Source organism: Leptinotarsa decemlineata, unplaced genomic scaffold, assembly GCF_025532065.1.
Source record: "Leptinotarsa decemlineata unplaced genomic scaffold, Ldec_3_MD MMD2_P_RNA_scaffold_12, whole genome shotgun sequence".
NCBI classification, from domain to species: Eukaryota; Metazoa; Arthropoda; class Insecta; order Coleoptera; family Chrysomelidae; genus Leptinotarsa; species Leptinotarsa decemlineata.
The window spans coordinates 921,170-949,132 of NW_027412526.1; the positions used below are offsets into that span (position 1 = coordinate 921,170).

The following is a 27,963-nucleotide window of genomic DNA, read 5'->3' on the forward strand; positions in this document are numbered from 1 at the left end:
CAGTGGCTTTATTGAATCAGATTGCGTCGTCTTTAAAACAACCTATTTTAAGTAAGTGGCCCAGAGGAAAAAATCTAGAGGAGATAGGTCCAGGGATGTGAGAGGCCATTCAGTAGAATCTCTTCTTCCAATACATTGATCAGCATAATTATTATCTAACCATCGAATAACTGGAACTACAAAATAATAAGGTTCCCCATTCTGTTGAAAATGTAATACATTTTCTTTCAAAGATAAATTGCCGTGTATGTCTCTGTGATTCTCTAATTCATGAACTATCCGAGGTTCGATAGATCTTTCTAGCATGTGATCATACATTTCGCCATTTACATTTTCTTCTATATACAGTGTGTAACAACGAAAACCTAACAGAGCCGTTTTTGAATATAAAAAGTAAGATTTTCAAAAAAGCTCGGACACGTCGATTTCTAATTGAAGGGGGACACCTTTCAGACTAATCAGATTTTTTGTAGTACGCACCCCCTCAGAGAGGTGCGTCCGACGACCTTTATTTAGATGGGGAAAGTAGGTCGAGTGGCACCTTGTTTTAAAGGTCTTTCGAATACCTTCACAATTCTGTTAAAAGAAAATTTTTGTAACGATTAGTTTTCGAGATAATTTGAAGTTAAAATTGCCATGTTGATAATACATTATACAGACCACTCGGTAACTTGTATGCCTAAATAAAAAAAAATTTAAGCAGTTCTTCTTATCAATTTTTTGTTAAATAACAACGTTCGATTGTTTTGTTGAAACGGGTCGTGTATTGTTATTTGTTTAAACATTTCTTTCACTACTGCCGAAAGGGTTTCAGTTATTGCTTCATTTTTTGGCAACGACCAAAATGCTAATAAAACATCAATTTTATTTAACGAGCAAAAACCTGGTAAACACCTAAGCAGAAATCACGTTCTGGATTTGGTCACAAAATTCAGGGAGACAGGTTCGGTTTTAAATGAAAAAAGTGATGTTCAGAGAAGGGTAGTGAATGACGATAATGCGATTGTAGTGTTTGGTCAAGTCATCGCCAATCCCAGGTTAAGTACCAGAGGTTTATCCGCAATGGCAGGAATAAGCCATATGATCGCATGGAGAATCCTTAAAAACCACAAATACCATCCTTACAAAATTAAACTTGTTCGTGAACTCAATGAGGATGATTTTGACCGAAGACAGGAGTTTTGTGAGGGCATGAGTGAAATATTAATGCAAAATCCCGAACTGCTTTATAACATCTGTTATTCGGACGAAAGCTCATTTTATTCAAATGGTTGCGTGAACCGTTACAATTGCCGTTATTGGTCGGATGAAAACCCAAGACAATACGCAGAAATACATACCCAACATCCCCAAAAGTTGAATATCTGGGCCGGAATATTAGGCAATCATATTATAGGTTCATTTTTCATTGATGGAAATTCAACCTTTGATTCTTATTAACAACTTCTTGAAGAGGCAATTCAACCTTCATAAGTAGGTGCCACTCAATTTACCTAAAATGTAATGGTGGTAACCAACCCCATCCCCCGGAGAAATCTCCTCGTAATAAACAAATAATTCGACATCAAATGGACACGTATTAGCAGGTTGTCATAAAAAGCAAAAATTTATTTTTTTTATGAGAGTTCTGAACGTAACTTGCACCTTAAAAACAATTTGATTTATTTTAAAAAGAGTTGAACTCAATGCAAATACCTTTAAAACTTCAAATTATCTCGAAAACTAATCGTCACAAAAATTTTCTGTTGACAGAGTAGTAAAGGTATTCGAAAGACCTCTAAAACAAGGTGCCACTCTCCTTCCCTATCTATCCCTATCTATTATCGAGACGAATAAAAAAAATAGAAGAGGCGTAAAATATTCAAGTCTTAATATTAATGCTACGATGGTAAAAATCATGTTTTTGAAAATTTACTAAATTAATAATAGAAAATAAAATTTATTCTGAATGAATTCTTTTATTTGATGAACCAAAACTTACTGCATCGAATGTAGCTTTGAAGAGTACCATTGAAGAGCATATCTTAAGAGCTTTCAGATAATGTATCACAAGTAGGTGGTTGCCTTTCAAAAATATGAAGTTGTGGTGGCTGGGGGCAAGGGTGTGAGAGAAAAAACAAGTTAGTCATCACATCATTTGTTTCTCCCTTTGTATTATGAAAGTTGTTTTCAGCGATTTCTTATATTTTATTTGGTTGCTCAGAGATAGACCTTGTAAGTTTTCAAATTGTCACCCTGTGTATGAAACCGGCGCCGACCTACAAACATACCAAATCAACGATATTTCTAACAAATCATTGAGACTTCCCTCTCGCAAAAACTATTGCATTGTTGTCAGTTATATGGACGCCTCATAATCGCTCACATGTATGAAAAATATACGGCACAAGTATACGCGTACCTCCCGAGCGCCACCAAAATAAAAAAGACTCAACTAGAATATACGCCAATACATATAATTTTGACAATGAAATTGATAAATAGGCGCCCATCTGAAATTTTGTCAGATGGAAGATAGGGAACCTCTGAACTGCCTGGCATGGTGAAACAATTCGGCGTCCATATATGGACGCCTCATTGAAACCGGACGCCCGATTGATAGAAAATTGTAAATGTACGGAAGCTCTATTGATAGTTGGATATATATATATATATATATATATATATATATATATATATATATTCTATGAAATATTGAGAGAGAAATAAAACGCATATGTATAAATTCGAACAGTAAAATATAATTAAAATCGTATACATTTTGAAGCATACAGACAAGTTACATATAGCTATCACTACTATACACGCAATTACAAATAATATGCTGTACAAGATTTCCATTAAAAAAATATACACAATAATTTGAGCTCAGTCATGAATAAAATTTCATTTTGTGGAAACAAAAAAATATATAAAAAATAAAAACCTTCTGAAATAAAATTTACAAAAACAAACGAAATGTGCGAAATTCCTTTTTCCGGTCGTTTTGATATGTTCTACACTCATATACATTCAATAAAGCTATAATTCTCAACTGTTGCTTTGATGATTTTTCCGACCACGCTGGTGGGGAGGTCGTTCAAAACTCCAAAGCAACAGAAGACTCATCTGGATACAAAAAATCACTTTTTTCATCACATCCAACAAGGACGCCTATACATTCATATGTTATTATTCTATACATCCATATGATAATTTCTATCAATAAATATTACATGTATTGCAGCCGACTTCGACAAATATGCCTCGTTGCGCCAGTGATATTTACAAATTGATTAAATAGACAGCAGTACAAAAGGTTATGGGGGTCCACTTTTATCAACAATGTATTATAAAAACCTATACGCTAGCCAGAACTACAAGAATATATTAATATTTTTACATTTATTTCTACAAAACACACACCACATACACCCTCTTCGATATTTCAATAGAATCACCAAAAGATGGTCCCCTGTACACGTTACTATGGCACAAATATGGCTGATTTCCAATTTTCTCTTGCTTCAATTATTCTAATGAAATATCAAATTCACATTCAGCCGCACGTTTACCACAAAAGAGTACTAGTCGAAGTAAAAACTATTTACGTATATTATTCATCACTTTTGGTATTCAGACACTTAATCCGCGTCTTTCGAAAATTGGGAAGGGACAATTCCTATACTATTTGTGTGTGAGGCAGTGTCGAGACAGAATGATTGATAACGTTGCACAACAGATAATAAATCAGTGGAGATTTACTCTGGTTCAGGTATATAGAAAACACGTGGCCACCGATACCAAATAGTTTTTATAAGAGTTGAACTACTAAATATTCACTCAACAGTTTTCCAAAAATAAAAACTGACAGGAATTTTTTCGTTCTAGGTAAATGTGTCCGGGATAAATATAGTAAGACTCCATGGAGTCTCGAATCCAAATATATGCCTCACAGTAACATTCAACAACTAGGATCGTACCTACATCGTGTCTTTTCTACTGAACATGACCGAGGGCCTCGACATGAGTATGAGTCATTCCCAAATCACAAATTTGAAATTTACACATCAATTTCCCAAAAAATAATAAATAAATACACAACAAATCCGTAAAGCGATTCCGTCTGTACAAAAACCGAGTGCCGAATGAGATGACACCACCAGAGACTAGAGAGCTGTGACCATATCGCGGGGCCCCCAGGCGGTCACTCAAATAGGCCCGTAGTTGCTTAAGGAAGGTCCAGAACCCTGAGGAGGATGACTGACCACCATAGGCGCTGCCCCTTCTCCCGCTTGTCATACGTGGCTCAACGGGGGTTGTTTAAGCACGTGGTGATGCAAATGGTGCTGGCTCGCCGAGGCTACACTGCCCGTGGGCCCCAGAAGAGAGGCGCTGCCCGGTCCGGCTACTAGATATTGCGGCGGAGGCGGTTTGCAAGCTCTGTTCTTGATGAGCGCCGCGTTGGCACCAGAAAAGTCCGGCCTGCCAAAGAGCCGCCTCCACAGCCTCTTCCACGAGTCCAAGGTCTTCCCGGACCAGATCCACACTCCAGAGGTTATACCGACGGCTAGCGCCATGAAGTACTTGAGCATTAGGACCGAATAGAGCGGCCGCACTTTCACGGGGAGGATGTCGCTATTGGGGCACGTGCAAGCTAGAGATCGGAGCCACTCCTCGTGGAAGGTCACTTCGTAAAGGTGACAGCCTATGACTATGGTAGCGGGAACAGTGTACAGCACGCTGAAGATGCCGATTCTAATCATGAGCTTTTCCAACTTATCGGCTTTGGATCCGGCGCCGTCACCGCCTTGCTTCTTGATGACGTTCCTTATTCTGAATAAAGACACGAATCCCGCTAGCAGGAAGCTAGTACCGAGTATCAGGTAGACCACGAGAGGGCCCAAGACGAAAGTCCGAAGGTTATCCATGTTCATGTTCCCCACGTAGCAGATCCCAGAAACCGGGTCTCCATCAACAGCACCGGACAAAAGCACGGCCAGAGTTTGGAAGGTGGGGATCAGCCAGGCTGCTATGTGGAAGTACTGAGCGTAGCCGGCGATGGCTTCGTTGCCCCACTTCAACCCCGCAGCCAGGAACCAAGTCAGCGACAGCACCACCCACCAAATCGACGACGCCATCCCGAAAAAGTACACCAAAAGGAAAACCAACGTGCACAGGCTCGGACCCGTGGATGAATATCGGATCATTCTGTCCTCGCAGGCTACCTCCTCGTGCCCGAATCCCACCCTTATCAAGTACCCCACCGAGACTAGGAAGTAGCAGGCCGAAAGGAAGACAATGGGCCTCTCAGGGTATTTGAAGCGTTCCGTTTCGATGAAGAACGTGGTGAGTGTCATTAGGGTGGATGCGGCGCATAGACCGGACCACAACGTAATCCAAATACTGGCGAACTCCTTTTCCTCCGGGTTGAAGTAGGTCTCCTTGCACGGGAATGCACAGTTTGCGACGCCGGCGACGCTTCTGTTTACCATGTGTATTGTTTCTCTCCCCATGGCGACTAGAGGGCGTTGACACTGGCATTTGCACTCTCTTGCGCCCTTTTTTCCGTCTGCCAGGGGATTTTGACAGTTTTTTGAACCCTTACATGGTCGGAGGGGTTTGGTGCGGCTCGGAGGTGGTTTGGCTGTAGACGAAGCTTTCGGTTGAGCGGGCTGGTCCATGCAGATGGTGTCGCCGCCTTGGACAGGGAATCTATCGCACTCCATCCTTTCGGGCCAGACGAAGCCGTACTGCGTCATCAGAGGTTCGCAGCCAGCTCTGGCTCTCCTGCACAGATCCCTGCAGGGCAGCAAGGGCTGGAAGTAGTCCGGTAGACAAATCGGCACGTACATGGAGCAGAGGAAGAACTTGAGGTCGGGGGAGCATTTGATTTCAACCAGTGGCCAAAACTGATGCACTTCCAATCCGGCTTCTTCTTGAGTGTCGTGGTTGAGCTCGTTCGGCATATGAGTCATGTTATAGCCTATGTGCATGCACATAGGAACGGTTATGTTTTCGCATCGCATCTCTGATTGGTCGAGGGACATGTAAGACGAACTGGCGGTAAAGGTCTGCGTCTCTAGAGTGAACAGTATTAAAACCACAAGAATGCAGCTTGTGGCTTTCATGGTGTAGGCCAGATCATGCACTTGGGGACTGCAATATTCTCCTGGAGGACGATTCTTCAATAGCTACAGACGGATTCAACTACGATGACATTGTTCGGACATCCCGCTGCGCCATGGCACCCTGAAACAACAAAACAGTTCGTTAGTGTAATCACGAAAAACAGGGACGGCGACTTGTCAATTGAACCAGTCAATCTTCATTTACACTTCGTCTTTTTAACTAGGAGCTGTCTGTTGAGTACGTTCCCCGAATTAGATTAAATATAGAATAATTCGGTTCGTTTAGTTTGTCACCAACACAGTGGCGGAGTACGAAGGGGGCGTCAAAAAATTCGGAACAAATATCAATGGTTTTCTAGTATATTCAGTGAGTTTGACTATCAAATAACGATTAAAACTTACATTCATTAGATACGATGTAATTGAATTATCGAATATATTCAAAAGGGAATACTTTTAGGACAATCAAAATTTTATGAGATGCATATTTGAAAGAAACGAAACAGCCACTCTAATAAACGTCTCTGTGCTCGCTGGATCCTTTCAATATTAGCTTCACATTCGTTCAAAATCTCGCTATATTACTATCAAACGGAAATATTTTCGTTAAGCCACGTGTCCAACCATAATATTATCGCACACTTTATTGGAACCATTCCAAAATTGCTTCCTTATTCCTGATGAGCTGGAAAAGAATCCAATATCGTGTAGCCAAGAGCCATATGAATCACTGAAAAAATAAACGAGAGTCCCACGTTATTGCTACGGCTCTTCCGGAGATACTTCAAGAAATCCATTCCGATGAAGGGGAGCTAGATGGAGCGTGATTTAGGCCAAGTGAAATGCAAAAACAACATAAATATGAGGGAAACTCGACCAGTCATTCGACAAGTTGCAGCGATAAACCCTGTATTGTATTTAGTCAATTTCAAAGTATGTGTACTGTTTATGGTCAGTTAAGGATGTTCACTGACAATCATCATATTAGAGGTGAAAAGTTTCCTTCGAACAGCAAAAAACCCGTACCAGCGAGACACATCACTTCTATGTGGGTCACCGTAGTCGTAGAATTCGATTAAAGAAAATGAATCCGCCTCACAAATAGATCTAGTTTAAAATGTAAACATGGACACGATTCATCGAATATGGGGTTTCCAATAACGAAGCGAATCAACCCGTATATAGAAACAGATTAACGTATATAGATTTGCCGCCAGACAAAACGTCTTTACGGTTTTGATTGACAGGCAATGACAGGACTTGGTCTCGACAAAAGGTTTGATTGTAGACCGGCAAAGCGCGTAACATTTAATGAAAATTAGATTGCAAGAATGGCAGAATCAGGTATTTGAAAAGGAAGCTGAGAAATTGTACCTAGATTCAGAAACTTGGATCAATTGATTATTCGAAGTGGTCATGTACTAATTTTGCTGAAATTAGATATAGGCACATAGACTATTTACTTTTTTTTTCAATTAGTAATTTCATTTGACAATTGTTTTACTTACTTTTGGCATTTAATAAGAATACTTTGTTGGAAGTTAAGATTATGCATAAAAATAGACCTTATTAAAACCTGTATCAAAATTGTTAAATTTTGAAATTGACTAATTACATTTCATTAATCCGCTTTTAGATTTGTGGCACACAGACTCATTGCAATCAACACCCTTTAATTGGTGTTCATAGTTTGTTACTAAAATATTAAAAACAACCTTCATTTGTTGGAAAATCAAATTTCCTATCAAAAACATCCATTCTTATCTACACCGTCAGGGGATTCGAAACTTCCAATCAAGAAGTTTTCCACGGATAACGAGCAGATTTATTCTCGAACCGAGATTGTGATTGAAAAAGTTTCAACAATTTCTTCGAAGTGTGGTCGATTTTTAAAAGCTTCAAATCCCGTATTTCAGCATATGTGACGAGTTCTTGTGCTGTTTTCTCAGTAACTCGAGAATAAAACCAAAATTACTTCAGCAAAAACGCTTCAAGGGCAATCAAATGTACATCATTTGTCCATGTGTGCTAAAACCCAGGTAGTGAATTACTAAAAATGAAATGAAACAGAGATAATTAAGCCTGTAAAGAAATATCTTCGACGACAGCAGGTATATATAAAGTTTATAGTAACATAGATAATAATGAAAAATGACGAACAAATAAAATTCACAGAGGCTAATTTTCAGTAAATATCGCACTGGAAATTTACAGCTCAAATGTATATGTAAAATTAAATGTGAACATTACATTTCATAGTGAAAATCACAGCAGAAATTCGCATACTTTAGTATGTGACACCTTGTTTTTTAAATCCATTGGTCTGTAGTTATTCATAAATTAGACATGTAACATTATTATGTAATTTTTAATTACTTCAAATCATTCTATATAATCACAGTACTAAACATCGGTCGCAAATTGTAAACGTTTGGTCCTGTAATTTTACAAAGATATTTTTCCGTGCGAACCAAATATTTCAAAGCAATAGTTAATCTTTCTTACTAACTGCGTCTCTTATAACTGTGTTTGGTTTCGTAATTACCTGTCACACTACTTCTAGTAATATTTTTTAATCAATCGTCGTCCATTTGTAGGCAATTTTTGAAATCTATGGGTTCTCCAGTGGATTGATTGTTGAATACATTCATATATGGTATTAGTGTAATTCAAAAATAATACAGCAACTATTAAAGCCATAATGAAAACTAGATAACACAATACTTGGAATTGTTTCACGTATGTGGGCCAAACGTTCTACAATGTATATGTACGATTGAGTGTTCACAGACGAGAGATTCCACAACATACCGTATAGTCTGTGAGCCGGTTCAGTTCACGAGTTCGAACCCAGTGCCGTTAATTTTACGGCTGAAATTAAAAAAGGGGGTATTAGAAACATTTCTAGAGAACAAGATCCCCTTCTGAAATTTGTTTGTACACCTACGACCTCACACGATCGAACCTCGCACGACAGGTGACTATCTACGGTTTTTCAATACCAGAAATCAATAAATTAAGACAGGTACACGGGCTGTACCTCGAAGTGCCCGAGCAGAGTATTTCGAGAGGAAAAAATAAAAAGAAAAGAACCAAAATTCTGCACGGGGACATGCAAATAACCGGTGAATGAATGCTGTTTGTTGTTACCATGGTTGTTAGTCAAATCGATCGGAACTGGTTTCAGAATCGTATATAGCAGTTCAAGAGTTACAGAGTGATGGGATTTGTTGTGCCCAGTATTGTAGAGGGTAATGTTTCTACTGCAGTTCATTAGTTCAAACTATAAATTATCTAACTCCAGAAGAGGCCGTTACACAATGAAAAATATCAACTGAAGCGGGGTTAATGAAAAATCATCTTTTGTCAGAAGTATGTCAGTGAGAGCATAGAGAATTCCTTGGAAAAATACAAAATGAAAAAAAAAATGAGTTAATACTTTAGGTAAAACACCATTCATTGCTATTATAAGATTGTGTAGAGATTTCATCTTGAGGCCCCAACGAAATGAACGAATCTATATACACACAACCTGCCAGACAGTAATCAAGACACTGATGAAGAGAAAACAGGCCGCCTGTGTATGACATGAAGAACCGAAAGCCTGGTAGGCAGGAATACATCGACTCTATACCGGAATATCCGACGGAATCACAAAAAACCCAAACACTGATGTGTGCCACAACTCTTGAAATGGACCTCGAACCAGTTTTAGCAGTACCAAAAGCTTTGGTACGGAACCGGATCACGAACTAGGTCGATGAAACACAAAAATGGAAAAACATTCGTCAGAGGAACTGCCTTTAAACAGAAAACGACACAAAATTACTACAGGAATACTTGTTGTACACTTTCCATGTAGAGGACACCGGGACCAATCCATGATGAAGATCTTACCTGCAGATGATGTTTTTAAAAAAATCTGTTTTTCCGTTAATCAGCTGCCGCCCCCCATACGAACGACAACTCTCAGAAGTTGAGAAACTTGTGCGAGCTAAGGACTAACGAGGTCTTACCTTTTAACGTGTGATTCCTAACACGTTTCAGAGACAGTTGATATCTTGTCATATGAGACACTGGAAAATTTGGTTAAATGCGAGTATTAAATCCACAGAAACGTCTTGAGCCTAGAAATCAAATTACTCATTCCCGATTCGTTGACAATATCTAGTATTGAAACGGAATAGAACTCGTTATTTTTACAGCGCAAAAACTGCAGCGCAAAGAACTCGCCTAGATTCAAAATTATAACGAAATTCTAGAAAACCTGATTACAGAAAATTTCATTCAGAAAAACAATCATGGAAATTCATCTCGAATAATTCCGAGCAAGAGTTAGTTCTTTACGAGATGTATATTAGATGATTTTAGATGATTGAATACCGATCCGTTTCCGACGTGATCACAGTTATTCTAATATAAATATATGCTACACCATAATAAATGGAACTACAATATTGATTAAGGTGATTGATTATGATATTGCAGTTTTCTTGGGCTTCATTTTCAGATTTTCACTAAATAGTTGTTCTCTGTAAGTGGCTGTCATGGTGTGATGTTAAGTGGCTTTTACCATCAACGCTGGTGTTCCCCAGGGATCCATATTGTCTCCAATCCTTTTTTTATTGCATATCAACGACTTTATAAATATTATAAATTAACAATGTGAATCATATGTCTTTTCACCTACTTAACGACTAATAATTTCACCTGAGTTCAGGTATAAACTTGTTAGTAAAACTTCAGTGTCGACTATAGTAAAACCAATAATAATTGAGAGTAAAGCGCGTTGTCATATCTAAATTTTACGTTACCAGTTTATAGCAGAATCAGAAAATAGTAAGCAGTAGAGTTGTAGGTTGTGGCAAATTATAGATAATACACAATACTAGTACGATTAAAAGGTATTATTTATGACAAAAATCAGTAATGAGCTTGTAATACTTATACATTTCCTGATTACTGATCAGTTAAAATTCATTATTTTCTGTATAGTGTTAGATATTTATTACAACTAGTGGCAACGCTGTACGCAACGATATTTCTGTCTTTGTCACTTTACCGTAACTTCCATCTCATCGTTGCAGTCCTCACTAATGTACTTGCAGCCATGAGCGTATCATTGGTTTGTGAATTATACAGCGTGAATTCTACGTTTTACAGTTAAGTTAGTCAGCAATCGACGTGTTGTGATAACAATTGGTGAAAATAAAAGTGCTAATAAGTGTTTAAGCGTTACATAATTATATTTCTACACCGTTCTCAAACTACTCAAAAAATGGGAGACATGGTCGGGCTATCCACGTCGAAAAAGGTAAAACGGTCGGAGTCTCGGTCAGTAAGAGAAAAACAAATTGTACCGCGAGTATTTCACTGTCTTGAAAGAGATCATCAGCCACCAAAAGATGACTTTGTGCATATGTGCTGTAATTCTACGTGTGTACCTCCGAATAACCAACCGGGCATTTCTACATCATTAAGTTCCAAAATTACAAAAGATAAATTAGTTGATATGTGTTCTGATTATACCGGTGTACCAAAATCATCGATTTACAAAATACTAAGAGAAGCAGAAATTCATGTGGACGTACAAACGCCAAAAACGCGGACGAAAAAAAATCACAGTTGATGAAAAAGTCAAAACCAGTATACGCAGAACTATTCACAGTTTCTTTTTCAGAAATGAGCTGCCCACACTACAAACAGTTCTGGAGGCACTTAGCGTTCATGAATTGGTCCCAAAAATGGGTAAAGAAACTTTTAGGAAACTTGTACACGAAATGAAATTTACGTACGGAAAAGTTGACAGGAAAAGCATTCTCATTGAACGTCAAGAAATAATAGCATGGAGAAGAAACTATCTAAGAAAAATTGACGAATTATTCGAACTGTTTCTGCAGAAGACTGGAAGAAATGCATGCAGCATGTTTTAAAAGAGGAGCAAAAAATGTGGGACGTAGACAACCGTATTGAACACAATATTGAACCAATCATAATTCACTTTGATGATAGCGGTAGCAACAGTGACGAATCTGAGGTTGAAGATTAGACGAAAATTTGTACATTTACATTTATATTATATTCTATTATCAAAAATTTGTAATTTGTATTTTCTAGTACCCCTGACGATGAGTTTAAGTTACTCGAAAGCTTGAAAATAGTTATAAAGAGTTCACTTATCAATTGCTGCAACCCAATAGTGAAAAAAAGTTATATATATATATATATATATATATATATATATATATATATATATATATATATATATATATATGTATATATATATATATATATATATATATATATATATATATATATATATATATATATATATATATATATATATATATATATATATATATATATATCCAACTATCAATAGAGCTTCCGTACATTTACAATTTTCTATCAATCGGGCGTCCGGTTTCAATGAGGCGTCCATATATGGACGCCGAATTGTTTCACCATGCCAGGCAGTTCAGAGGTTCCCTATCTTCCATCTGACAAAATTTCAGATGGGCGCCTATTTATCAATTTCATTGTCAAAATTATATGTATTGGCGTATATTCTAGTTGAGTCTTTTTTATTTTGGTGGCGCTCGGGAGGTACGCGTATACTTGTGCCGTATATTTTTCATACATGTGAGCGATTATGAGGCGTCCATATAACTGACAACAATGCAATAGTTTTTGCGAGAGGGAAGTCTCAATGATTTGTTAGAAATATCGTTGATTTGGTATGTTTGTAGGTCGGCGCCGGTTTCATACACAGGGTGACAATTTGAAAACTTACAAGGTCTATCTCTGAGCAACCAAATAAAATATAAGAAATCGCTGAAAACAACTTTCATAATACAAAGGGAGAAACAAATGATGTGATGACTAACTTGTTTTTTCTCTCACACCCTTGCCCCCAGCCACCACAACTTCATATTTTTGAAAGGCAACCACCTACTTGTGATACATTATCTGAAAGCTCTTAAGATATGCTCTTCAATGGTACTCTTCAAAGCTACATTCGATGCAGTAAGTTTTGGTTCATCAAATAAAAGAATTCATTCAGAATAAATTTTATTTTCTATTATTAATTTAGTAAATTTTCAAAAACATGATTTTTACCATCGTAGCATTAATATTAAGACTTGAATATTTTACGCCTCTTCTATTTTTTTTATTCGTCTCGATAATAGATAGGGATAGATAGGGAAGGAGAGTGGCACCTTGTTTTAGAGGTCTTTCGAATACCTTTACTACTCTGTCAACAGAAAATTTTTGTGACGATTAGTTTTCGAGATAATTTGAAGTTTTAAAGGTATTTGCATTGAGTTCAACTCTTTTTAAAATAAATCAAATTGTTTTTAAGGTGCAAGTTACGTTCAGAACTCTCATAAAAAAATAAATTTTTGCTTTTTATGACAACCTGCTAATACGTGTCCATTTGATGTCGAATTATTTGTTTATTACGAGGAGATTTCTCCGGGGGATGGGGTTGGTTACCACCATTACATTTTAGGTAAATTGAGTGGCACCTACTTATGAAGGTTGAATTGCCTCTTCAAGAAGTTGTTAATAAGAATCAAAGGTTGAATTTCCATCAATGAAAAATGAACCTATAATATGATTGCCTAATATTCCGGCCCAGATATTCAACTTTTGGGGATGTTGGGTATGTATTTCTGCGTATTGTCTTGGGTTTTCATCCGACCAATAACGGCAATTGTAACGGTTCACGCAACCATTTGAATAAAATGAGCTTTCGTCCGAATAACAGATGTTATAAAGCAGTTCGGGATTTTGCATTAATATTTCACTCATGCCCTCACAAAACTCCTGTCTTCGGTCAAAATCATCCTCATTGAGTTCACGAACAAGTTTAATTTTGTAAGGATGGTATTTGTGGTTTTTAAGGATTCTCCATGCGATCATATGGCTTATTCCTGCCATTGCGGATAAACCTCTGGTACTTAACCTGGGATTGGCGATGACTTGACCAAACACTACAATCGCATTATCGTCATTCACTACCCTTCTCTGAACATCACTTTTTTCATTTAAAACCGAACCTGTCTCCCTGAATTTTGTGACCAAATCCAGAACGTGATTTCTGCTTAGGTGTTTACCAGGTTTTTGCTCGTTAAATAAAATTGATGTTTTATTAGCATTTTGGTCGTTGCCAAAAAATGAAGCAATAACTGAAACCCTTTCGGCAGTAGTGAAAGAAATGTTTAAACAAATAACAATACACGACCCGTTTCAACAAAACAATCGAACGTTGTTATTTAACAAAAAATTGATAAGAAGAACTGCTTAAATTTTTTTTTATTTAGGCATACAAGTTACCGAGTGGTCTGTATAATGTATTATCAACATGGCAATTTTAACTTCAAATTATCTCGAAAACTAATCGTTACAAAAATTTTCTTTTAACAGAATTGTGAAGGTATTCGAAAGACCTTTAAAACAAGGTGCCACTCGACCTACTTTCCCCATCTAAATAAAGGTCGTCGGACGCACCTCTCTGAGGGGGTGCGTACTACAAAAAATCTGATTAGTCTGAAAGGTGTCCCCCTTCAATTAGAAATCGACGTGTCCGAGCTTTTTTGAAAATCTTACTTTTTATATTCAAAAACGGCTCTGTTAGGTTTTCGTTGTTACACACTGTATATAGAAGAAAATGTAAATGGCGAAATGTATGATCACATGCTAGAAAGATCTATCGAACCTCGGATAGTTCATGAATTAGAGAATCACAGAGACATACACGGCAATTTATCTTTGAAAGAAAATGTATTACATTTTCAACAGAATGGGGAACCTTATTATTTTGTAGTTCCAGTTATTCGATGGTTAGATAATAATTATGCTGATCAATGTATTGGAAGAAGAGATTCTACTGAATGGCCTCTCACATCCCTGGACCTATCTCCTCTAGATTTTTTCCTCTGGGCCACTTACTTAAAATAGGTTGTTTTAAAGACGACGCAATCTGATTCAATAAAGCCACTGAAGGAAAGAATAATCCAAGAATGCTGAGCTATTTTCAGAGAAACATTTGCCAATGTTTCGGAATGACTTTCGGAAATGAAAATTGCGAAAGTTATAAACAATTTAGTGAAAAATAAAAAATGGGTCCAGTTTTTTGGAAATATCTCAAAAACTAATTGGAATTTTCAAAATCGAAAAAAAAAAATTCGAAAAGAGGGAGAAATTTCCTATCGAAAAGTCCTGACTACCGGAACTGTAGGACCAATATTTATAATTTTCCCGGAGCTCTGAAATAGAGCTCTAAATCGGGTGTTTAGCCGCGTGTAGGCCGTGCGTGTTTAGGTTAATTTTACAAAAAAAAATTTATAGCATATAAAATATATAAATTGAGGAATGAAAAAATTCAGTCATATACTCAAAAGATAAATTAACAGTAATCTGTCGGTAAAAAATTTTTAATGCAATTATTAGATTTATTATGCTATTGTTAATTAACAATTTTTCATCACTTGATTATCATTATTGCAAGTGTGATATTTTTCAAACTAAAAGTGTGGAATTTTTTTCCTTCCATAGAGTTATGATTATAACGGTTAGGAATTGATTTACTTCCAAAATATTGAAAAATTATTATTTTTCAGTTATTTATTAACCATTTACTGCATTTTTGAATTAAAAAGTTTATTAAATAATCGAAGAACAATTTTTTTTTGATTATTATTATTAGTATATTTTTTTTTCAAATCAGAAGCTACATAAAAATATTTTTTTCATCACCTATTGTTTAAAAATTTGTTATAAACAAATGCGTTTATAACATATTTGAATTTATTTTGGATCCTAATCTTTAATAAAAATTATGATTAAAAAAAAATAGCGTTTCTTGAAAAATTGTGTGCAATGCAAAAAACCGCATTTGTTAATTTACAATTTTTTTACCACTAATTGTCAATATTTCAAAAAAAAAATTTGTAAAAAATTAGAATAATTCGAATGAATAATTTTATAAAAAAAATCAAACTTCAGCTGAATATATTCTTTTATTAATGGAGAAAAAATGAGTCTAGCGATTTTTCATTGTATCTCCATTAGTTTAATGAATATAATAATTTAAATGATGAAAAAATAGATTGATTATAGAGCGCCAAAATTTATAAAATTCGATAAAAAATTAAAAAAATTAAAAAAAAATACAGGGTTGTTTTTCATTCATTAATTGCAACAAGAACAAAAATGAAATGAAAAAATTCATTTGTTTATTACAAATTGTTTATTTATAAAACAATGAAAAATTTTGAAAATTTTAATTTTTTTTTGTTCCAAATAATTGAAAACATTTAAAAACATTTAAAAAAAAATTGTCAACTAGTGGTGAAAATAAAAATATTAACAATAGCGTAATAAATCGAATAATTGCAATAAACATTTTCACCGACAGATTATTGTTAATTTAGCATTTGAGTATCTGCCTGAATTCTTTCATTCCTTGATTTATAAATTTTATATGCCAAATTTTTTTTTGTAAAAACGGCCCAAACAGGCACGGTTCACGGCGGCCAAACATCCGATTACGATCTCATTTTCAGGGCTTCGGGAAAATTATAAATATTGGTCATACAGTTCCGGGAGTTAAGACTTTATTATAGAAAATTTCTTCCTATTTTCGATTTTGAAAATCTCAATTAGTTTTAGAAATATTTTCAAAAAATTAAATCCATTCTTTATTATTCTCTAAATTGTTTATAACTTTTGCTATTTTCATTTTCGGAAGTCGTCCGTTTTCAAAAACTTTCTAGACGCTATTCCGAATCGAATGACACCTCAACCATAATTTTCGGAGACTGCTGAAGAAAGTTCGGAAAAAAGCACTTCTTGATCAGATTAGTCAAGTTCAAACATAGCTTAACAATCTTTCAACAGCTACAGATTGGGGATGAGAAAAAACAGAGACTCTGTTTTTGCCCATGAAAACACCATAATCATTGGCAGGTTTAGAATTACTGAAACTAGTTCATTGTAGTTGCATAGTAGGTATCTAACTGCAGTAAAACTTAAAGCAGTAGAAAAACAGTGATGAGTGCATCCGATGTTGTTGGGATGATGACAATTTCAACTTCGAGTACGGCATGATTGTTGATCAACAAAATACTAACCATCCAGTATATCGAAAACTGATTCAGGCATTCTACGTATCAAACTCAGATACTAACTCTGACGGTTAAGAATGCGTTATTAATAAATTGTTTTGGTAATAAATGATAAAATTAATTATGAAAAATGTTTCTGTCAATTTGTAGAGAAATGTCAATTATGATTTTCAAAATAGAAAACATTCTCCGAATAATCATTTGAACATTCGAGATATATAAAAAAACGTTCATAAACAATTAAAAATCGTATTTTTTTCTGAATATCATATTATGAAGATAAAAATTTTTTGAATTCCCATACGGTCATACACAATTTATAAACAAATTGCGCTAAAACAGTTTGTTCAACTTACCGAATGTCTTTATTTGATACAGAAACAGGATATAATGATAAATATATAGAAAAATTAAAACAATATGTTATGTTACTAAAAAAAATCATAATGAACAAAATATAATGTTTTTGAACTTTTATAATGTGATCTTGTGGAGCACATTGATAAAAAGAGATTCACGTTCATTACAAGACCAAACACGACTATGATACGATATTTCATCATGGAATCCTAGTGCCTATCTTCCGGCTCCATCATCAGATCAGCTCCAGAGTACCTACCTTATTGTCATCAAAATCACATAAAACTGCCAATTTTCATAACGCTACGATCTTTAAAAGATGGTTAAATTAGTTTTCTTAGATTTGACTACATAGTTACATACATACATACAGGTCGACCTAATAAAAGCGTATTAAAAACGAAAAACTCTAGAAAAAATTAAAAACTATTTAGGTCAGTCCTTAAAGAAATATTGAAAAATGCATGACTCGAAAAATCGTATACCATACACGGAAATGAATCTTGACAGGTCTTGATGCCTTCTAGATGGCTATCCTGTGTAGTGTGTATCAGCCAAATGGAATAAATATGACACTGAGTAAATATGACTGTGCTCAACAAAACACTCAGGCACGTCCAATTTTCAACAACCAAATTTTTCAATGCTCAATAACTCAGTTAACGGGAACAACAACTCGACCACGAACTCGGGCTTTGCAACCGTTACCACATCGCCTCTGATAATGTATACCGCAGTAGTAGACGAAACGTCAGGCATAAAAACCTGCAAACCACGCAAACGCTGAAAACAGATTTTACACTGTCATCTACGGCCGTGAATATTTACATTCTTTGGTAATTCATATTATTTATCCTATCGTCTGTCATTTTGGCGTCTTCAACTAGTTTGAATACTTTGAATTCTTGCTGTTTTCTAATGGAAATATACAATGAACTTTTTGTAATTAAAGTTGAACTTTCAATAATCACACCATGCATGTGTCGGTTTCACTTCTCCTATCATTATATTCGGCTCGCTTAAATATCATACAGTGTTAAAATGGAAATATGCCAACCAAGACAAAAATTATCGAATGATATTGAAAATTTCGTTATGGAATAAACTTTTCATGATCAGTCAATATCACTTGGTACCTATGTAAAAATGAAATACATACCGGCTACCTGAAATCCATACGCAATTTGTCGTTGGCACAACGCTTGTTGAAAAACAGATGTGAAGAAATTAAAACCCACTTGCTGCCTACATTTAATGCGGTAAATATTGGCAACGTTGTAAGGATTCCCAATAATCTATTTCATGTATGAAAATATACTTATTGGACTCCCTATTATCAATCAGATGTCTGATGATGGTGTATACTGAGGAGTTCTTATGAATGTTTGACGGACGGACGCTCTACTATCGAATCAATAGTGAACTCAATTTTTTTATGGTGGTAAAAATGTCATGCCAGCCTACAGAAATCAGTTTTCTAGTACTTACCATGAAATATATTCGGTAAATTCTTCAAATTATGATGGACGCCCTATCAGCGCATTCAATGTATGGATGCCATATTGATATCGGGATGTATATATATATATATATATATATATATATATATATATATATTTGCTCATTTCTAGGAATAATTGAAATATTGTTTTATATATATATATATATATATATATATATATATATATATATATATATATATATATATATACATATATACATATACATATATACAGTTTGAGAGGGCCTAGAAGATGACAGTAATTAATAGAAGACATAAAACTTCAAATCCTTTTTGTAGAATTTAATATATATATATATATATATATATATATATATATATATATATATATATATATATATATATATATATATATCCAACTATCAATAGAGCTTCCGTACATTTACAATTTTCTATCAATCGGGCGTCCGGTTTCAATGAGGCGTCCATATATGGACGCCGAATTGTTTCACCATGCCAGGCAGTTCAGAGGTTCCCTATCTTCCATCTGACAAAATTTCAGATGGGCGCCTATTTATCAATTTCATTGTCAAAATTATATGTATTGGCGTATATTCTAGTTGAGTCTTTTTTATTTTGGTGGCGCTCGGGAGGTACGCGTATACTTGTGCCGTATATTTTTCATACATGTGAGCGATTATGAGGCGTCCATATAACTGACAACAATGCAATAGTTTTTGCGAGAGGGAAGTCTCAATGATTTGTTAGAAATATCGTTGATTTGGTATGTTTGTAGGTCGGCGCCGGTTTCATACACAGGGTGACAATTTGAAAACTTACAAGGTCTATCTCTGAGCAACCAAATAAAATATAAGAAATCGCTGAAAACAACTTTCATAATACAAAGGGAGAAACAAATGATGTGATGACTAACTTGTTTTTTCTCTCACACCCTTGCCCCCAGCCACCACAACTTCATATTTTTGAAAGGCAACCACCTACTTGTGATACATTATCTGAAAGCTCTTAAGATATGCTCTTCAATGGTACTCTTCAAAGCTACATTCGATGCAGTAAGTTTTGGTTCATCAAATAAAAGAATTCATTCAGAATAAATTTTATTTTCTATTATTAATTTAGTAAATTTTCAAAAACATGATTTTTACCATCGTAGCATTAATATTAAGACTTGAATATTTTACGCCTCTTCTATTTTTTTTTATTCGTCTCGATAATAGATAGGGATAGATAGGGAAGGAGAGTGGCACCTTGTTTTAGAGGTCTTTCGAATACCTTTACTACTCTGTCAACAGAAAATTTTTGTGACGATTAGTTTTCGAGATAATTTGAAGTTTTAAAGGTATTTGCATTGAGTTCAACTCTTTTTAAAATAAATCAAATTGTTTTTAAGGTGCAAGTTACGTTCAGAACTCTCATAAAAAAAAATAAATTTTTGCTTTTTATGACAACCTGCTAATACGTGTCCATTTGATGTCGAATTATTTGTTTATTACGAGGAGATTTCTCCGGGGGATGGGGTTGGTTACCACCATTACATTTTAGGTAAATTGAGTGGCACCTACTTATGAAGGTTGAATTGCCTCTTCAAGAAGTTGTTAATAAGAATCACCGGTTGAATTTCCATCAATGAAAAATGAACCTATAATATGATTGCCTAATATTCCGGCCCAGATATTCAACTTTTGGGGATGTTGGGTATGTATTTCTGCGTATTGTCTTGGGTTTTCATCCGACCAATAACGGCAATTGTAACGGTTCACGCAACCATTTGAATAAAATGAGCTTTCGTCCGAATAACAGATGTTATAAAGCAGTTCGGGATTTTGCATTAATATTTCACTCATGCCCTCACAAAACTCCTGTCTTCGGTCAAAATCATCCTCATTGAGTTCACGAACAAGTTTAATTTTGTAAGGATGGTATTTGTGGTTTTTAAGGATTCTCCATGCGATCATATGGCTTATTCCTGCCATTGCGGATAAACCTCTGGTACTTAACCTGGGATTGGCGATGACTTGACCAAACACTACAATCGCATTATCGTCATTCACTACCCTTCTCTGAACATCACTTTTTTCATTTAAAACCGAACCTGTCTCCCTGAATTTTGTGACCAAATCCAGAACGTGATTTCTGCTTAGGTGTTTACCAGGTTTTTGCTCGTTAAATAAAATTGATGTTGTATTAGCATTTTGGTCGTTGCCAAAAAATGAAGCAATAACTGAAACCCTTTCGGCAGTAGTGAAAGAAATGTTTAAACAAATAACAATACACGACCCGTTTCAACAAAACAATCGAACGTTGTTATTTAACAAAAAATTGATAAGAACTGCTTAAAATTTTTTTTATTTAGGCATACAAGTTACCGAGTGGTCTGTCTAATGTATTATCAACATGGCAATTTTAACTTCAAATTATCTCGAAAACTAATCGTTACAAAAATTTTCTTTTAACAGAGTTGTGAAGGTATTCGAAAGACCTTTAAAACAAGGTGCCACTCGACCTACTTTCCCCATCTAAATAAAGGTCGTCGGACGCACCTCTCTGAGGGGGTGCGTACTACAAAAAATCTGATTAGTCTGAAAGGTGTCCCCCTTCAATTAGAAATCGACGTGTCCGAGCTTTTTTGAAAATCTTACTTTTTATATTCAAAAACGGCTCTGTTAGGTTTTCGTTGTTACACACTGTATATAGAAGAAAATGTAAATGGCGAAATGTATGATCACATGCTAGAAAGATCTATCGAACCTCGGATAGTTCATGAATTAGAGAATCACAGAGACATACACGGCAATTTATCTTTGAAAGAAAATGTATTACATTTTCAACAGAATGGGGAACCTTATTATTTTGTAGTTCCAGTTATTCAATGGTTAGATAATAATTATGCTGATCAATGTATTGGAAGAAGAGATTCTACTGAATGGCCTCTCACATCCCTGGACCTATCTCCTCTAGATTTTTTCCTCTGGGCCACTTACTTAAAATAGGTTGTTTTAAAGACGACGCAATCTGATTCAATAAAGCCACTGAAGGAAAGAATAATCCAAGAATGCTGAGCTATTTTCAGAGAAACATTTGCCAATGTTTCGGAATGACTTTCGGAAATGAAAATTGCGAAAGTTATAAACAATTTAGTGAAAAATAAAAAATGGGTCCAGTTTTTTGGAAATATCTCAAAAACTAATTGGAATTTTCAAAATCGAAAAAAAAAAAATTCGAAAAGAGGAAGAAATTTCCTATCGAAAAGTCCTGACTACCGGAACTGTAGGACCAATATTTATAATTTTCCCGGAGCTCTGAAATAGAGCTCTAAATCGGGTGTTTAGCCGCGTGTAGGCCGTGCGTGTTTAGGTTAATTTTACAAAAAAAAATTTATAGCATATAAAATATATAAATTGAGGAATGAAAAAATTCAGTCATATACTCAAAAGATAAATTAACAGTAATCTGTCGGTAAAAAATTTTTAATGCAATTATTAGATTTATTATGCTATTGTTAATTAACAATTTTTTATCACTCGATTATCATTATTGCAAGTGTGATATTTTTCAAACTAAAAGTGTGGAATTTTTTTCCTTCCATAGAGTTATGATTATAACGGTTAGGAATTGATTTACTTCCAAAATATTGAAAAATTATTATTTTTCAGTTATTTATTAACCATTTACTGCATTTTTGAATTAAAAAGTTTATTAAATAATCGAAGAACAATTTTTTTTTGATTATTATTATTAGTATATTTTTTTTTCAAATCAGAAGCTACATAAAAATATTTTTTTCATCACCTATTGTTTAAAAATTTGTTATAAACAAATGCGTTTATAACATATTTGAATTTATTTTGGATCCTAATCTTTAATAAAAATTATGATTAAAAAAAAATAGCGTTTCTTGAAAAATTGTGTGCAATGCAAAAAACCGCATTTGTTAATTTACAATTTTTTTACCACTAATTGTCAATATTTCAAAAAAAAAATTTGTAAAAAATTAGAATAATTCGAATGAATAATTTTATAAAAAAAATCAAACTTCAGCTGAATATATTCTTTTATTAATGGAGAAAAAATGAGTCTAGCGATTTTTCATTGTATCTCCATTAGTTTAATGAATATAATAATTTAAATGATGAAAAAATAGATTGATTATAGAGCGCCAAAATTTATAAAATTCGATAAAAAATTAAAAAAATTAAAAAAAAATACAGGGTTGTTTTTCATTCATTAATTGCAACAAGAACAAAAATGAAATGAAAAAATTCATTTGTTTATTACAAATTGTTTATTTATAAAACAATGAAAAATTTTAAAAATTTTAATTTTTTTTTGTTCCAAATAATTGAAAACATTTAAAAACATTTAAAAAAAAAATGTCAACTAGTGGTGAAAATAAAAATATTAACAATAGCGTAATAAATCGAATAATTGCAATAAACATTTTCACCGACAGATTATTGTTAATTTAGCATTTGAGTATCTGCCTGAATTCTTTCATTCCTTGATTTATAAATTTTATATGCCAATTTTTTTTTTTGTAAAAACGGCCCAAACAGGCACGGTTCACGGCGGCCAAACATCCGATTACGATCTCATTTTCAGGGCTTCGGGAAAATTATATATATTGGTCCTACAGATCCGGGAGTTGAAACTTTTTTATAGGAAATTTCTTCCTATTTTCGAATTTTCGATTTTGAAAATCTCAATTAGTTTTAGAAATATTTTCAAAAAATTAAATCCATTCTTTATTATTCTCTAAATTGTTTATAACTTTTGCTATTTTCATTTTCGGAAGTCGTCCGTTTTCAAAAACTTTCTAGACGCTATTCCGAATCGAATGACACCTCAACCATAATTTTCGGAGACTGCTGAAGAAAGTTCGGAAAAAAGCACTTCTTGATCAGATTAGTCAAGTTCAAACATAGCTTAACAATCTTTCAACAGCTACAGATTGGGGATGAGAAAAAACAAAGACTCTGTTTTTGCCCATGAAAACACCATAATCATTGGCAGGTTTAGAATTACTGAAACTAGTTCATTGTAGTTGCATAGTAGGTATCTAACTGCAGTAAAACTTAAAGCAGTAGAAAAACAGTGATGAGTGCATCCGATGTTGTTGGGATGATGACAATTTCAACTTCGAGTACGGCATGATTGTTGATCAACAAAATACTAACCATCCAGTATATCGAAAACTGATTCAGGCATTCTACGTATCAAACTCAGATACTAACTCTGACGGTTAAGAATGCGTTAATAATAAATTGTTTTGGTAATAAATGATAAAATTAATTATGAAAAATGTTTCTGTCAATTTGTAGAGAAATGTCAATTATGATTTTCAAAATAGAAAACATTCTCCGAATAATCATTTGAACATTCGAGATATATAAAAAAACGTTCATAAACAATTAAAAATCGTATTTTTTTCTGAATATCATATTATGAAGATAAAAATTTTTTGAATTCCCATACGGTCATACACAATTTATAAACAAATTGCGCTAAAACAGTTTGTTCAACTTACCGAATGTCTTTATTTGATACAGAAACAGGATATAATGATAAATATATAGAAAAATTAAAACAATATGTTATGTTACTAAAAAAAATCATAATGAACAAAATATAATGTTTTTGAACTTTTATAATGTGATCTTGTGGAGCACATTGATAAAAAGAGATTCACGTTCATTACAAGACCAAACACGACTATGATACGATATTTCATCATGGAATCCTAGTGCCTATCTTCCGGCTCCATCATCAGATCAGCTCCAGAGTACCTACCATATTGTCATCAAAATCACATAAAACTGCCAATTTTCATAACGCTACGATCTTTAAAAGATGGTTAAATTAGTTTTCTTAGATTTGACTACATAGTTACATACATACATACAGGTCGACCTAATAAAAGCGTATTCAAAACGAAAAACTCTAGAAAAAATTAAAAAATATTTAGGTCAGTCCTTAAAGAAATATTGAAAAATGCATGACTCGAAAAATCGTATACCATACACGGAAATGAATCTTGACAGGTCTTGATGCCTTCTAGATGGCTATCCTGTGTAGTGTGTATCAGCCAAATGGAATAAATATGACACTGAGTAAATATGACTGTGCTCAACAAAACACTCAGGCACGTCCAATTTTCAACAACCAAATTTTTCAATGCTCAATAACTCAGTTAACGGGAACAACAACTCGACCACGAACTCGGGCTTTGCAACCGTTACCACATCGCCTCTGATAATGTATACCGCAGTAGTAGACGAAACGTCAGGCATAAAAACCTGCAAACCACGCAAACGCTGAAAACAGATTTTACACTGTCATCTACGGCCGTGAATATTTACATTCTTTGGTAATTCATATTATTTATCCTATCGTCTGTCATTTTGGCGTCTTCAACTAGTTTGAATACTTTGAATTCTTGCTGTTTTCTAATGGAAATATACAATGAACTTTTTGTAATTAAAGTTGAACTTTCAATAATCACACCATGCATGTGTCGGTTTCACTTCTCCTATCATTATATTCGGCTCGCTTAAATATCATACAGTGTTAAAATGGAAATATGCCAACCAAGACAAAAATTATCGAATGATATTGAAAATTTCGTTATGGAATAAACTTTTCATGATCAGTCAATATCACTTGGTACCTATGTAAAAATGAAATACATACCGGCTACCTGAAATCCATACGCAATTTGTCGTTGGCACAACGCTTGTTGAAAAACAGATGTGAAGAAATTAAAACCCACTTGCTGCCTACATTTAATGCGGTAAATATTGGCAACGTTGTAAGGATTCCCAATAATCTATTTCATGTATGAAAATATACTTATTGGACTCCCTATTATCAATCAGATGTCTGATGATGGTGTATACTGAGGAGTTCTTATGAATGTTTGACGGACGGACGCTCTACTATCGAATCAATAGTGAACTCAATTTTTTTATGGTGGTAAAAATGTCATGCCAGCCTACAGAAATCAGTTTTCTAGTACTTACCATGAAATATATTCGGTAAATTCTTCAAATTATGATGGACGCCCTATCAGCGCATTCAATGTATGGATGCCATATTGATATCGGGATGTATATATATATATATATATATGTATATGTATATATATATATATATATATATATATATATATATATATATATTGTGTTTTTTACTAATATTGTTGATTTATTTGGTACCTACTATAATTACCACGATTATTACTCCGTTTTCATAAGGCCCACCTAATGACTACAACGATTAGGTAAATTACGATATTGCAAAGTTTTAATGAAATAAATAAAAAATGTGTATGAATATTTTAACTAATTGTACTAAGAATTTTTCTTTCATTCTTAATCCTCTCAAAAATTAATAAGCACGCCCCCGATTTGCTGTCAACTGGGCTTACTTCTACTCTCAATCATTATTGGTTTTAGTATAGGTCAAGATTCTTGCTCAAACCCCTATATTGTATATTGGCCAAACGGGGACAATCTTTCTCCAATGAATGAAAGAACACAGGAGAAGCTTTTCGAATGTATTATCGTCATAAACCTCCGAAATATGTTATTATTTCATGAATCATCAATTATTATAATTCCGAATGAATGTATTCCCGCCCATTCGAATATACTCGCGAAAAAAATTACCTGCTTCAAACGAAATTCCCCATCCAAAGACTGAAAAGGAACATTCTCGAATCCTTAAATTTCTGAAAAGGTGCGAACGAAGCCTGTTTACATAATCCGCTTACTGAAAAGAGCATTCATCGGCAATTTGAATGTGTTTGAATCAAAAGAGTAAAAAAATCCCATCGGAATAGACGTCGGAAGAAACGTCCCTCATTAGTGTCTTCTACTCCTCTATTCGTACTTTCAAAAGAAAACGGTTGATTCATTTCCCTCTGTTGATATTGTGTACGTTTTTCCAATTCATTTGGTCGCGTTTAATTCAAAGGAATTATTTTAATTTCTTCGAAACGGAGTTTACAGAATAAGCAGGAACTTTTTGAAATGCCTCGGGTAACGAACTGGCAAGCTCTTGCTGGAAATGCCCGATTACTGAAGCAAAAAATTTAGAATTCAACGAGCGAATCGACAAAAGAGTAGCTCCTGTACAGATGATGACGCTTACGGTTAATTGGGAAGAAATGCGCATAGAATCCCTCAAGAGAATTATCAAAAACATATTATTATTTCATTTATAAGTAGTTTTTTTTTGACGATAGAAATATTTTATTAAAACAACGATAAAAATAAAATAAAAACAACAATAAAAATTAATTGGCGCTCCGGGGCGACTTCATTGATTCCAGTGGCGCAGTTGCTTTTTCAGCTGCAGGAAAACCCGGAAAAACCTGCAGCACCACATCATCTGAAGATCTTGATCTAACAATGTCCTCTCTCTTATAAAACAAAATGTAGGGTGTCTCCAGATGCTCCAATAAATTCAATGCATCACCAGAACACTTCGTGACACGACTATCGTCAAACTTAAACCAGTCCGTTTCTTCTTTGACCAAGGCATAATAATGACCAAATTCAACGCCAGAACTACAGTGAACAATGACTGCATGAATATTATAATAGTGGTCTGCTAGGTTGAAATGTTCATCTATTTCGAACCTTCCAAAGAGTTTCTTGCTTCCGTTAGAGGTTGAGTCTTGTTTGAAAATCATCAGTGTTATTCTTAGATTGACTGGTGCCTCAGCTATACTTGTTTCCTTATAACAGTCAGTCAGTTTGGTGCATGTTTGACAATACAGTCGATCATCACCTGTTAAAAATTCCATTTTCAGATGATTTAACAATAAGCTTTGCACGGACTGGTTATTAGTCGTATTAGGAAAAACTAGATGAAGTTC

At 34.4% G+C, this 27,963-nt stretch overlaps 1 protein-coding gene across 4 annotated transcripts in view; it reads right to left on the reverse strand.

Moving 5' to 3' along the window:
- Positions 1-2,719: 2,719 nt before the first annotated feature.
- fz2 (frizzled 2) overlaps positions 2,720-27,963 on the reverse strand; it is a 281,786-nt gene continuing 256,542 nt past the window's right edge. For all 4 annotated transcript variants that reach the window (XM_074171206.1, XM_074171209.1, XM_074171197.1 and 1 more), the window contains one exon: positions 2,720-6,231. In XM_074171206.1, coding sequence (XP_074027307.1) covers positions 4,278-6,110 — 1,833 coding nt within the window. In that variant the 5' untranslated portion in view covers positions 6,111-6,231 and the 3' untranslated portion in view covers positions 2,720-4,277. The remainder of the gene's footprint in view (positions 6,232-27,963) is intronic.